The sequence below is a fragment of the Salvelinus sp. IW2-2015 genome, linkage group LG10, assembly GCF_002910315.2.
Source record: "Salvelinus sp. IW2-2015 linkage group LG10, ASM291031v2, whole genome shotgun sequence".
NCBI classification, from domain to species: domain Eukaryota; kingdom Metazoa; phylum Chordata; class Actinopteri; order Salmoniformes; family Salmonidae; genus Salvelinus; species Salvelinus sp. IW2-2015.
Window position 1 is genome coordinate 333,060 of NC_036850.1, and position 12,094 is coordinate 345,153.

Genomic DNA, 12,094 nt, shown 5'->3' on the forward strand with positions numbered 1-12,094 from the left:
TGAGATTATATTGTCCTAACACCAGGGTGTGATGAAAATAATATACAGTACTTAATATGTATATTGTATGCATGTAAAGTCAAAGTATACGCCTCACATACAAATACATCACAAGGTACCGGCATTAACGTAAAGAGACAGATACACACACTTACAAACACATACACCCCCTCAAACCCCTGAACTTATTTCTGCCTCCACATCTAGGTTCCCTGAATGTGTGGCTGAGGGTGAAGAGCATCGCCTCTGTGGGCGATCGGGTCTGGACTCTGGATGGGAACCAGGGTCCTGACTGGATTCAGGCCAACATCAACGTCAACCCCAGCGGACCCTTCCAGGTACAATTTTCCGCGAGCATGCCTAGACAAAAATACCCTATTGACAAAATATCCACATCCTTGAAAAACCTTGTTTTAAAAGTTGTAGTTTTCAAATAAACTTGAGAATAAGAAACTTTCACAGCACATTGGAGAGGATAACTACTTTCAATTCACGTGAAAAATGTCATGAACAAAAACTTTGATACAAGGTTTTTATAGGACACCGATGGTTTATGTAGAAAATGGGTAATCCACAGAATGTCCAGTGCTTTAATGTACAAAATGAAGTTATGGAAATATATATAATAATCTAAATCTGGTGGGCACGCTATGGAGGTCCACTTGTCTCCACAAGGGCCTCCGTTGAACCTTACTCCCACTATGGTTTCTGGCGGGCTGAAGTGCTGACTCAGTGTGCTGTGTGTGTAGTGTGCAGTGATTACCACTCAGGGCTCCGTCTCATCTCCCCAGGTTGCCCGTTTATGCTGAGTCAAGTGTGTGTTTGTGTGTGCATGTGCGTTCTTGAGTGTGTGTTGGTGCGCATGCATGTGTGAATGTCTTTGCGTTCTTGAGTGTGTGTGTGTGTGTGTGTGTGCATGTATGTGGGTCAGCAAGAGTGTGGATATAAGGCTCTTCTGTGTGTTTACATGTGTGTGTTTGCACGTGTGTATTTACAGTAGAGGAACGTGTACATATTGGTTTGCCTGTCAGCAACCTTGCTTGTAGGCTGTCTAAGACTGCTTGTGTGTGTGTTGGTGGGTGTGTCATTGTGTGTGCGTGTTTAAATGCATGGGATGTCCGCCTCGGAAAACATCACACAGCATACGCATTCACCTTMCCCCACCAGAGAGAGTGAAGTAATAAAATATTTACTCAAACAACCCGCGACACCCAGAAACAACCCTATAGTCCAGAGTAAATATAAACCAGTCCAACGGTCCAATCTGCCACCCATTAAGCAACCTTGTCTTCTTCTCTCCCCCGGCCACAGCCCTGAGACCAAATTAAACGCGATTGTTCCACATCGGTCTGTTTGTTGGACCCATCGTCTCAAGACCAAAGAATGGTAGCTTTAGCAGCAAGGCGCGCGCTCACACACAAAAACACACACATGCCTAGACACACACACAGACACACACACATGCTTGGACATACACAAATGCATAGACATTCACATGCACACACACACAGATAGATAGACATTTTATTACACACACACAACACCACACACACACATACTCCCAGTCTCCTGCCCCCTTCAGCAATTAGTTATGACAGGTCAATTACCAGGAATATTTATGAGGTAGACAGGGCCTCCTCGTTGTTTTCGTAATGATTCCAGATACTGTGTGCGTGTGTGTGTGTGTGTGTGTGAGTGTGTGTGAGGAAAAATGGAATCGATGATGAATGCTCTGAGAAGAAAAGGAAGAGGGCTGGAGAGGGGGTTCAGATTGCTTGCTTGGGTGTGTAATTTGTTATGCCTACGCGACAACATGTTGTTCCATTCAGTTTCCTGTTTGCAAACAGTTTTAAATTAATTTAACCATGCGAAGTCAGGGTCAAGTTCCTCAGCATGGTCCGACAAACGAATTAAGATAAATCCTCAGCTTGCATTCAGCTTTAAAAACAGACATTTATAAACGCAATGCAACAATTTCACTGAGTTACAGTTCACATTGTGGTCAACTGTGGGSTATTGGGTTGAGCGCCCAGAGATGGACACAGAGAGGTTCTAGTCAGAAAACAKGACTTCACTAGGCAACAAAAAATMWACTTAACTTCTTATGGCTGYGGGCAGTATTGAGTAGCTTGGATGAATAAGGTGCCCAGAGTAAACTGCCTGCTACTCAGGCCCAGTTGCTAATATATGCATATTATTAGTAGATTTYGATAGAAAACACTGAAGTTTCTAAAACTGTTTGAATGATATCTGTGAGTATAACAGAACTCATATAGCAGGCCAAAACCTGATTAAAAAATATAACCAGGAAGTGGGAAATCTGAGGCTTGTTGTTTTTYAAGTCATTGCCTATCGAATATACCGTGTCTATGGGGTCATATCGCACTTCCTAAGGCTTCCACTAGATGTCGAKAGTCTTTAGAACCTTGTTTGATGCTTCTACTGTGAAGTGGGGGCGAATGAGAGCTGATTGAGTAACAGGTCTGCCAGAGTGGCATGAGCTGATCATGCGCGCTCACGTGAGAGRGACCTGCGTTCCATTGCAATTCTAAAGACAAAGGAAATCTCCGGTTGGAACATTATTGAAGATTTATGTTAAAAACATCCTAAAGATTGATTCTATACATCATTTAACATGTTTCTACGAACTGTATCATAACTTTTTGAACTTTTCGCCTGGACTTGCCCGCGCTTCGTGAGTTTGCATTTGTGAACTCAACACGCGAACAAAAAGGAGGTATTTGGACATAAATGATGGACTTTAGCGAAGAAAACAAACATTTATTGTGGAACTGGGATTCCTGGGAGTGCATTCTGATGAAGATCATCAAAGGTAAGTGAATATTTATAATGCTATTTCTGACTTCTGTTGACTCCACAACATGGCGGGTATCTGTATGGCTTGGTTTTGTGTCTGAGCACTGTACTCAGATTATTSCATGGTGTGATTTTCGGGAAAGCTTTTTTTAAATCTGACACAGCGGTTGCATTAAGGAGAAGTGCATCTAAAGTTCCATGCATAACACTTGTATTTTCATCAACATTTATGATGAGTATTTCTGTATATTGATGTGGCTCTCTGCAAAATCACTGGATGTTTTGGAAGCAAAACATTACTGAACGTAACGCGCCAATGTAAACTGACATTTCTGGATATAAATATGAACTTTACCGAACACAACATACATGTATTGCTGTCTCTTATACACATCTAGATGTGTATAAGAGACAACCACAATATGAGGAAGTCAGTCAATTGAAATTCATTCACTAAGCCCTAATCTTTGGATTTCACATGACTGGGAATACAGCCTGTCTCTTATACACATCTAGATGTGTATAAGAGACAGCTATTTCTGCTTTTTGTGAAAAATGGCGGTGTTTTTCAGTGACTAGGTACTGACCTAACATAATCGTTTGGTGTGCTTTCGTCGTAAAGCCTTTTTGAAATCGGACACTGTGGTGGGAAGAACGACAACAATTTTATCTGCACTTTCACTGGCTGTTGTCAAATCAATCCCGTTAACGGTATCTTATCCGATCTCAGCCATAAGAGGCTAACAACAAAATAACTTAGGGTTGGCTCGGTCTTTCTTCTCATTTTCGGCTCCGTGCCTCCGGGAGTTTCGTTCCCCTCTATCGGCTCACTCCTTGCCTCTCACGTTTTCTCTCCCGCGGTGTGCCACGGTGCTCCATTTCTGTAGTCTGCACAGCTGGTTGGCACCCCCCCCTAATTACCAGGTACTCCCAGCAGAGGGAGCCAACGTTGCGACACGTACCTCCCCTCTATCACCAACCCCTGGGGTAGACCTCCCAGGATACCACAATATGAGGAAGTCAGTCAATTGAAATTCATTCACTAAGCCCTAATCTTTGGATTTCACATGACCGGGAATACAGATTTGCATCTGTTTGTCACAAATACCTTTAAAAAAAGATAGGGGTGTGGATCAGAAAACCAGTCAGTATCTGGTATTACCACTATTTGACCCATGCTTGCGCGACACATCTCCTTCACGTAGAGTGGATGAGGCTGTTGATTGTGGCCTGTGCAATGTTGTCCCACTCCTCTTTAGTTGCTGTAGGATGTTGCTAGATATTGGCAGGAACTGGAACCGGCTGTCGTACACATTGATCCAGAGCATCCCAAACATYCTCAATGTCTGAGTATGCAGGCCATGGAAGACCTACGAAATGTTCAGCTTCCAGGAATTGTGTACAGATATGGGGTTGTGCATTTTCATMCTGAAACATGAGGTGATGGCAGGGGGATGAATAGCATGACAACGGGCCTCAGTATCTCATCACAGTATCTCTGTGCATTCAAATTGTCATCGAAAAAAGGCCATRGTGTTAATTGTCTGTAGCTTATACCTGGCCATACCATAATCCCACCGCCACCACGGAGCACTCTGACAACGTTAACAACAAAGGGTTAGGGTTAGCAAACCACTCGCCCACTCGCCTACATGTCTGCCATCTGCCCAGTACAGTTGAAACCGGGATTCATCCTTGAAGAGGATACTTTCCTTGTATGCCAGTGGCCATCGAAGGTGAGTATTTGCCCACTGATGTCGGTTACGACGCCGAACTGCAGTCTGGTCAAGTGAGGAAGACAAGCACACAGATGAGCTTCCCTGGGACGGTTTCTGACAGCTTGTGCAGAAATTCTTCGGTTGTGCAAACCCACAGTTTCATCAGCTGTCCAGGTGGCTGGTCTCAGATGATCACGCAGGTGAAGAAGCCGGATGTGGAGGTCCTGGGCTGACGTGGTTACACATGGTCTACGGTTGTGAGGCCGGTTGGACGTACTGCCAAATTGGCATTGTGTTTTGTGACAAGAATGCACATTTTAGAGTGGCCTTTTATTGTCAKCYGCACAAGGTGCACCTGTGTAATGATCATGCTGTTTTATAAGCTTATTGATATGCCACACCTGTCAGGTGAATTGATTATCTTGGCAAATGAGAAATGCTCACTAACAGGGATGTAAACTCATTTGTGCACAAAATCTGAGGGAAATAAGCGTTTTGTGTGTATGAAACATTTCTGGGATCTTTCATTTCAGTTCATGAAACATTGGACCAACACTTTACATGTTGCTTTTATATTTGTGTTTATATATTCCCAAGTCACCTACCTCGCACCACACCTCAAGGACTCGACTTCACACAGACAAATTCGTTTTTTACAGGGGCACCTTTAGTGTCTGTAGCGTTTGTGCGGGGAGAAAAGTGGTGTGTCCTAAAATGGCACCCTCTTCCCTTTATAGTGTACKACTTTTGACCAGAGCCCTATGGGTCCGAGTCATAAGTACTGGACTACATAGGGAAGAGGGTGCCATTTGGGACACAGTGTTCTTTCTTCTCCTACCTGTGAAGTGTGGGTTTAAACTGCAAATTGGGCCCGACGCTGTCTTGGTCGATAATGAATAGAAGTATAAGTCATTAATAAAGCACCGCTTCCTTCTTTCAAAAACTTGTTTAAAGATTCATATTCATCCCCCTCTTCACTCCTACACCATTTGTTTTTGACAGAGGAGAGGAGGGGTGTCGGAAAGGGGGTGGGTTGGCGAAGGGGGTGGAGATGAGGGAGTAGAGGTGTTGGCTACATAGCAAATCAGGGATTTTGTTTTTGTATGTTCTTGTTTTCTGATCTGTGTCTCAATCACTAGAACATACTTGAGCCTCTCCTCYCCTTACTATCGGCCACAATCATATAACATTAGGTCCGTTGATGTTAGTTGTGCTTCCTCTTTGGTGTAGATGTTCAATAGTGGGACTGAATCAAAAGTTGTTTATTAGTTAGACATTTACATGAATGTGACTTATCAACAATAATTTATGTTTCCGCTATCATAAACACAATATCACCTATATTATACTTCAGTGCCTCCACACRAAACTGCCACTATCCTTGTGTTTGGGCAGTAGGGAGGGCAAGGGACATTGAGTCCAGACTGAAGCCAAATTACAATTCTCCCCCATCTCATTGAAGTGTTCACTCGTTGGATTTACAAGCATTGGATTGGTGTGAGACATACTTGTTAGATTTGTGTGTAATAGGTAGTTGTTGGGGAATTGTTAGATTACTTGTTAGATATTACTGCATAGTCGGAARTAGAAGCACAAGCATTTCGCAACACTCACATTAACATCTGCTAACCATGTATATMTGACCAATACAATTTGATTTGACAACGAAGGGGTTGAATACTTATTGACTTAATACATTTCAGCTTTAKATTTTTTGATGAATTTGTAAAAATTCATTCAAACATAATTCCGCTTTGGCATTATGAGGTATTGTGTGTAGGCCAGTGACCCCCCKAAAAATGAATTCAATCAATTTTAAATTCAGGCTGTAACACAACTCAGTGTGGAAAAAAGTKAAGGGATGTGAAAACGTTGAATGCACTCTACATTCTGTAACATTACAAATAGAGATATTGAATAATGCAAACAAAACAGACTTGATCTGAGCACTGGCAAGTGGGGGGATGCTTATACGAAGGCTTTGTAATAGTCTCTCTCTCTCTTTCTTCCACTTTCTCTCTTGTATCAGACAGACTTCCCGTACTGTAGGTTGCCAGCAATGGAACTGAGGCAAAACACCTCCCTTAACTCCCTCCTTTGTACTTTCTTTCTTTTCTGCTCTGTCAGACCAATCAATGATAATGACTGAGAAGGMCTCTTTCCGACAGTGGGAATTTACCCAAGTCTGTGTTGTTTTTGTTTTTTACTGTTTGGGTTCTCTGGTTTTATTTGCCTATTTGGCTATATCTGTCTCCTTCGATCCTCGACTGCAGCGTATATTAAGTGGACATTTACTAAGTTAATGGGGCAAACTGTGATTGCGACATCCATTTTTGCACTTCATTTATTGCCAAATATAATATATAGCCATTGATACTTGAAGGATATAACTTAAACGCCTAATTAGCTTAGTTCAACTTTCTCACAAAGTTCCAACCAACGGGACATTAAAAACTGTAATATCTTATGTTTCACCGAGTAGTGGCTGAACGACGACACTTAAGCCTGGTATGGTTGATGCTTGGCTTCAGACTATAAGGCTCTACAGACGGTTTTGCGTACAGCCCAGTACATCACTGGGTTCAAGCTTCCTGTCATCCAGGACCTATTTACTAGGCGTTGTCAGAGGAAGGTCCAAAAAATTGTCAAAGACTCCAGTCACCTAAGTCATAGACTGTTCTCTCTGCTACCGCACTGCAAGCGGTGCCGGAGTGTCAAGTCTAGACCTAAAGTCTCCTTAACAGCTTCTACCCCCAAGCCATAAGACTGCTATGTTATGTGTGGCGGAGCAGGTGAACCCAAGTGCAGACTCAGACAAGGAGACCGGGACATGGTAAATAAGGTATTTATTGAAAGGGGGGGGGGGGGGGGGGGGGCAGGCCAGGGGAAACTTGGATGGGTAGCTGGGAATTAGGAACTGAGGCAAGGGGAGTAGGGGCAGGGTAAGCAGGTCTGGAGCGGAATCCAAGGAAGCGGTAGATCGGGGGTCCAGGGCAGGGAAGCAGGACTGACGAGACGAGGAACTGGAGACAGGAACCAGTCAGAGCGGACGGAACTGTAGCGGAGAGAAGCACAGCGTCAGGCTAAGGAGGAACAGGCACAACAGGATAACAAGATCTATGCCGGAACAAATGSTTTGAAACGCAGACTGACTGTGCAGAGGCTACGGACTGGCAGCATGGAAGTGGCAGGTCTGAGTATTCGTAGAGGTCTTGATTATGGAACAGGTTACAGCTGGTGGCTATCTGCTCTGACTCCAGCACAACTGTCTCAACTCACACAATCACATACACCCACACAGAGAGAGAGAGAGGGAGAGAGCGCTGGGGGTGTGGTGGCAGGTTAGGGAGACACACGATGAGAAGTAGAGGGCGTGTCAGGAGCAGATGTAACATCCTGAACAACTAAACTAACCAAATGGCCACCCGGACTATTTACATTGAATGTCCCCCTTTTTGTTTTTACACTGCTGCTACTCGCTGTTTATTATCTATGCATAGTCACTTCACAAATTACCTCAATTAACCTGTACGCCCGCACATTGACTCGGTACTGGTACCCCCTGTATATAGCCTCCACATTGACTCTGTYCCGGTACCCCCTGTATATAGCCTCGTTATTGTTATGTACATTTRTTGTGTTACTTTTTGATTTATTCGATTTTTTTACTTTAGTTTATTTATTCAATATTTTATTAACTCTATTTCTTGAACTGCATTGTTGGTTAAGGTACCTGTTGTATTCGGCGCATATGAAAAATACAATTTAATTTGACTTGAAATACTACCCCATCAGAACCCAACATATAAGCTTGTTTTACTACAGTAAATAAAAAKAAMAAAAAAWAAAAMAAAAWAAAAAGWAAAYAAAAAWATGTAATCATAACCAAACACTGTATAGCTTCAAAATATGGGTAAAACTACAAGTGTTATCTTATGGATCGTCTGTCCTTGCATTCATAGCTATGTCTATACATTTGAGAGTGGTTGCATTTCTATAGCCCTATCCCTCAGCTGTTTACCAAAAAAGGTTGGTAGATGACCGCGTTGTTGTTTTTTGAATCCTGAATTTCCCCTTTAAGGGTTTGTTCCCTCAATGCTAGATGTAAGAAAAAATGCAATTATATCCACTTATTGCAGTATCAGACGGTATTGAGTGGAGCGGAGGTGGCACCGCAAGTTGTTAGGAAGCAAAGTGTATGTCTTTGTCCGAAGAGACTACATATATCTCGGATTCGATCTAATGGAAACAGTTAGTATAAATAAACCTTCACAGATAGTAGAGGAGTTCATCTGAGAGGGAAAGAGTTTGAGCAGGAGAGAGAAGTCAATGAGTTGCAGTCGGGTCTGGCACATAAATTCCACTGTTTCCTCATAAATGAGTCACACAAGAAAGACTTTGTGCAAGCATTGTTTTGATTTTCAACGTTAGACCGAGTCTGACACTTTCATTCATGTGTTTCGGGAACACATACACAGAGGTTTTTTGGTCAGGATTTTCTACAGTACCTGTCTTTCCCTCTCCTCCTCTCCATTGCAACTCTTCCCCAGGTCGTTGCTGTAGAAGAAAATGACTTTTCCCTGAWGCACTATCCTTTTCCAGAAGTGTGCACTTGCACAATCCCCGTCATGGATTTAAAAGCACAGGATTAGAGTAAAGCATTGGTAAAATAAMGGTTAATAAATCCTTCCAGCCTCATTTCAGTCTGACACGTTGTGTCGTTAGTATTTTCATAAATACAATATAGCAACATTCTTTGTTGATTAGCATGGATAACCCAATCAAAGACTCAAGAATTTAGGGATCTCATACTGACAGCTCACCCGCTGAGACTGGCAGTGCCATGCAGGAAGATTAGATAAACGTTGGCAGCCATCTTTATTCATGACACCAATTATGAATTATGTATTATCAGACTAATAACACAGGGCTAATTATGTTATGTAAAATTGGAAGCTGTTTCATGGCATGGAAATAATGATTCAAGACAGAAAATGATTTAATAGAGTTGGTCAACAGTTGTACTGTATAATAAAGAGAGAGAGAGAGTGCTTTTACAGTGCATTCGGAAAGTATTCAGACCCCTTTAGTGTTCCATATTTTGTTATTTTACAGTCTTATTTTAAAGTTGATTAAATTGTGTTTTCCCCTCATCAATCTACACACAATACCCCATAATGACAAAGCAAAAACAGGGTTTTAGAAATGTGTGCATATGTATAATATATATWTWTTTTTAAACAGCCTAGAGTGTTCTTAGGTATGACGCTAGAAGCTCCCCTGTATTTGGGGAGTTTCTCCCATTCTTCTCTGCAGATCCTCTCAAGCTATGTCAGGTTGGATGTGAGCGTCGCTGCACAGCTATTATCAGGTCTCTCCAGAGATGTTCAATCGGGTTCAAGTCCGGGCTCTGGCTGGGCCACTCAAGGACATTCAGAGACTTATCCCAAAGCCACTCCTGCGTTGTCTTGATTGTGTGCTTATGGTCGTGGTCCTGTTGGAAGGTGAACCTTAGCCCCAGTCTAAGGTCCTGAGCACTCTGGAGCAGGTTTTCATCAAGGATCTCTCATTACTCTGCTCCGTTCATCTTTCCCTCGATCCAGATGAGTATCCCTGCTGCTGAAAAACATCCCTACAGCATGATACTGCCACCACCGGGCTTCACCGTAGGGAAGGTACCAGGTTTCCTCCAGATGTGACGATTGGCATTCAGGCCAAAGAGTTCAATCTTGGTTTCATCAGACCAGAGAATCTTGTTTCTCACGGTCAGAGTCCTTTAGGTGCCTTTTGGAAAACTCCAAGCGGGCTGTCATGTGCCTTTTACTGAGGAGTGGCTTCCGTCTGGCCACTCTACCATAAAGGCCTGATTGGTGGAGTGCTGCAGAGATCGTCATTCTTCTGGAAGGTTCTCCCATCTCCACAGAGGAACGCTGGCACTCTGTCAGAGTGACCATGGGGTTCTTGATCACCTCCCTGACCAAGGTGCTTCTCCCCCGATTGCTCAGTTTGGCCAGGTGGCCAGCTCTTGGGAGAGTGTTGGTTTTTCCAAACTTCTTACATTTAAGAATGATGGAGGCCACTGTGTTCTTGGGGATCTTCAATGATGCAGAAATGTGTTGGTACCCTTCCCTCAGGTGGACTCCAATAAAGTTGTAGAAACATCTCATGGATGACCAATGGAAACAGGATGCAACTGAGCTAAATTTCGAGTTTCAAATCAAAGGCTCAGAATAAGGTATTTAGTTTTAAATGCATTTGCAAAAYATTCTAGAAACCTGTTTTCGCTTTGTTATTATGTGGTATTGAGTGTAGGTTGATGAGGAAATGTGTTGAATTAATCCATTCTGAATTAAGGCTGTAACTTAACAAAACGTGGAAAAAGGGAAGGGGTCTGAATACTTTCCGAATGCAGTGTACATATTCAGTCCTCGCAATACAATGAACAGATTTAATTTCCAATCAGTCTTCTTGATGAATAAAAGTCACTGGGTTAAAATACTATTTCAAATCATTTCAAATACTTTATCTGTGCTTGATTGAGATTGCCTGGCTTGATGGAGCAATGGAATAGTAACAGAAATGTAAACCCAGCCCATTTTGGCAGMCTAGAGCAAAGTATTTAAATAATTTCAAATAGTATTTGAACTCATGTCTGCTTAGAGTATAATATTTAAAGAATATGAGAGTAAATGGTTTCTTGAAAAGTGAAGCATACTGTACTGCCAACCCAAACTCGAGATGAAAATGACTGTAAGCCTACTGGTCATTACTGCAGGCAAGAGATTAGGACCTAGCTGGCATGTACTGTCTTCAACTACTGCTCATCTCTGTCATGGCTATGGTTGCCTACTTATGCACAGAAATGAAGAACAATTGGCATCACACTAGGCTGATCCATTCACTTTCGGCACATCTTTTGATGTTGTGTTAAATCGCAACCTGCTTGTCACTACACATTCAATAAACAGTCGTGATGTTAGCGAGGATTCACCAAAAAGACTATTGCTAAAAATACAAGTTACTCCCCAAAGCAACTTGCAAGCAGAAAAAAATGTCTTGAAACGACCGCAATCAAAAATAAAAACATTTAAGAAGGAAGATGCGAAGAGAAAAGTTGTCTAAACATCTTGGCCGGTTGAGACGACGATTACCCAGAGGCCATCTGTGTTCCTTCCTTCCTGCAGCCCAATGATGTGCCTCTGGGTTTATTGGAAAACAGGGCAACACACATTTCTCCCATGCTGCACTGCGCTGTCCTGGGTAGCGTATGTTCTCTCCCTCCTCTTTCTCTTTCTGACTCTCTCTTACTCTCTTACTTTCCCTCTCTTTCTCTCTTACTTTCACTCTCTCTCTTGCTTGCTCTCTATTGCCTCTCTCTTTCTCACTCGCTTTCTCTTCTGCATGTTTACCCCCTCTCTCTCGCTTGCTTCTCTTTCTCTCTTACTAGCTTATTCTCTCTTGTGCATCCCCCCCTCCCCCCTCTGTCTCTTTCGTTCTTTCACACACACACACACACACAGCACTTCAAAGCGGGGCTCTCTACAGGCTGTTTCCCCCCT

At 42.8% G+C, this 12,094-nt stretch overlaps 1 protein-coding gene across 1 annotated transcript in view; it reads left to right on the top strand.

The window, feature by feature from the left end:
* The window catches only part of LOC111969077 (MAM domain-containing glycosylphosphatidylinositol anchor protein 1), a 308,744-nt gene that overhangs the window by 280,280 nt on the left and 16,370 nt on the right, over window positions 1–12,094 (top strand). The window contains exon 16 of the mRNA XM_070445289.1: window positions 208–338. Within this exon, the coding sequence (XP_070301390.1) occupies window positions 208–338 (131 nt within the window). The remainder of the gene's footprint in view (window positions 1–207; window positions 339–12,094) is intronic.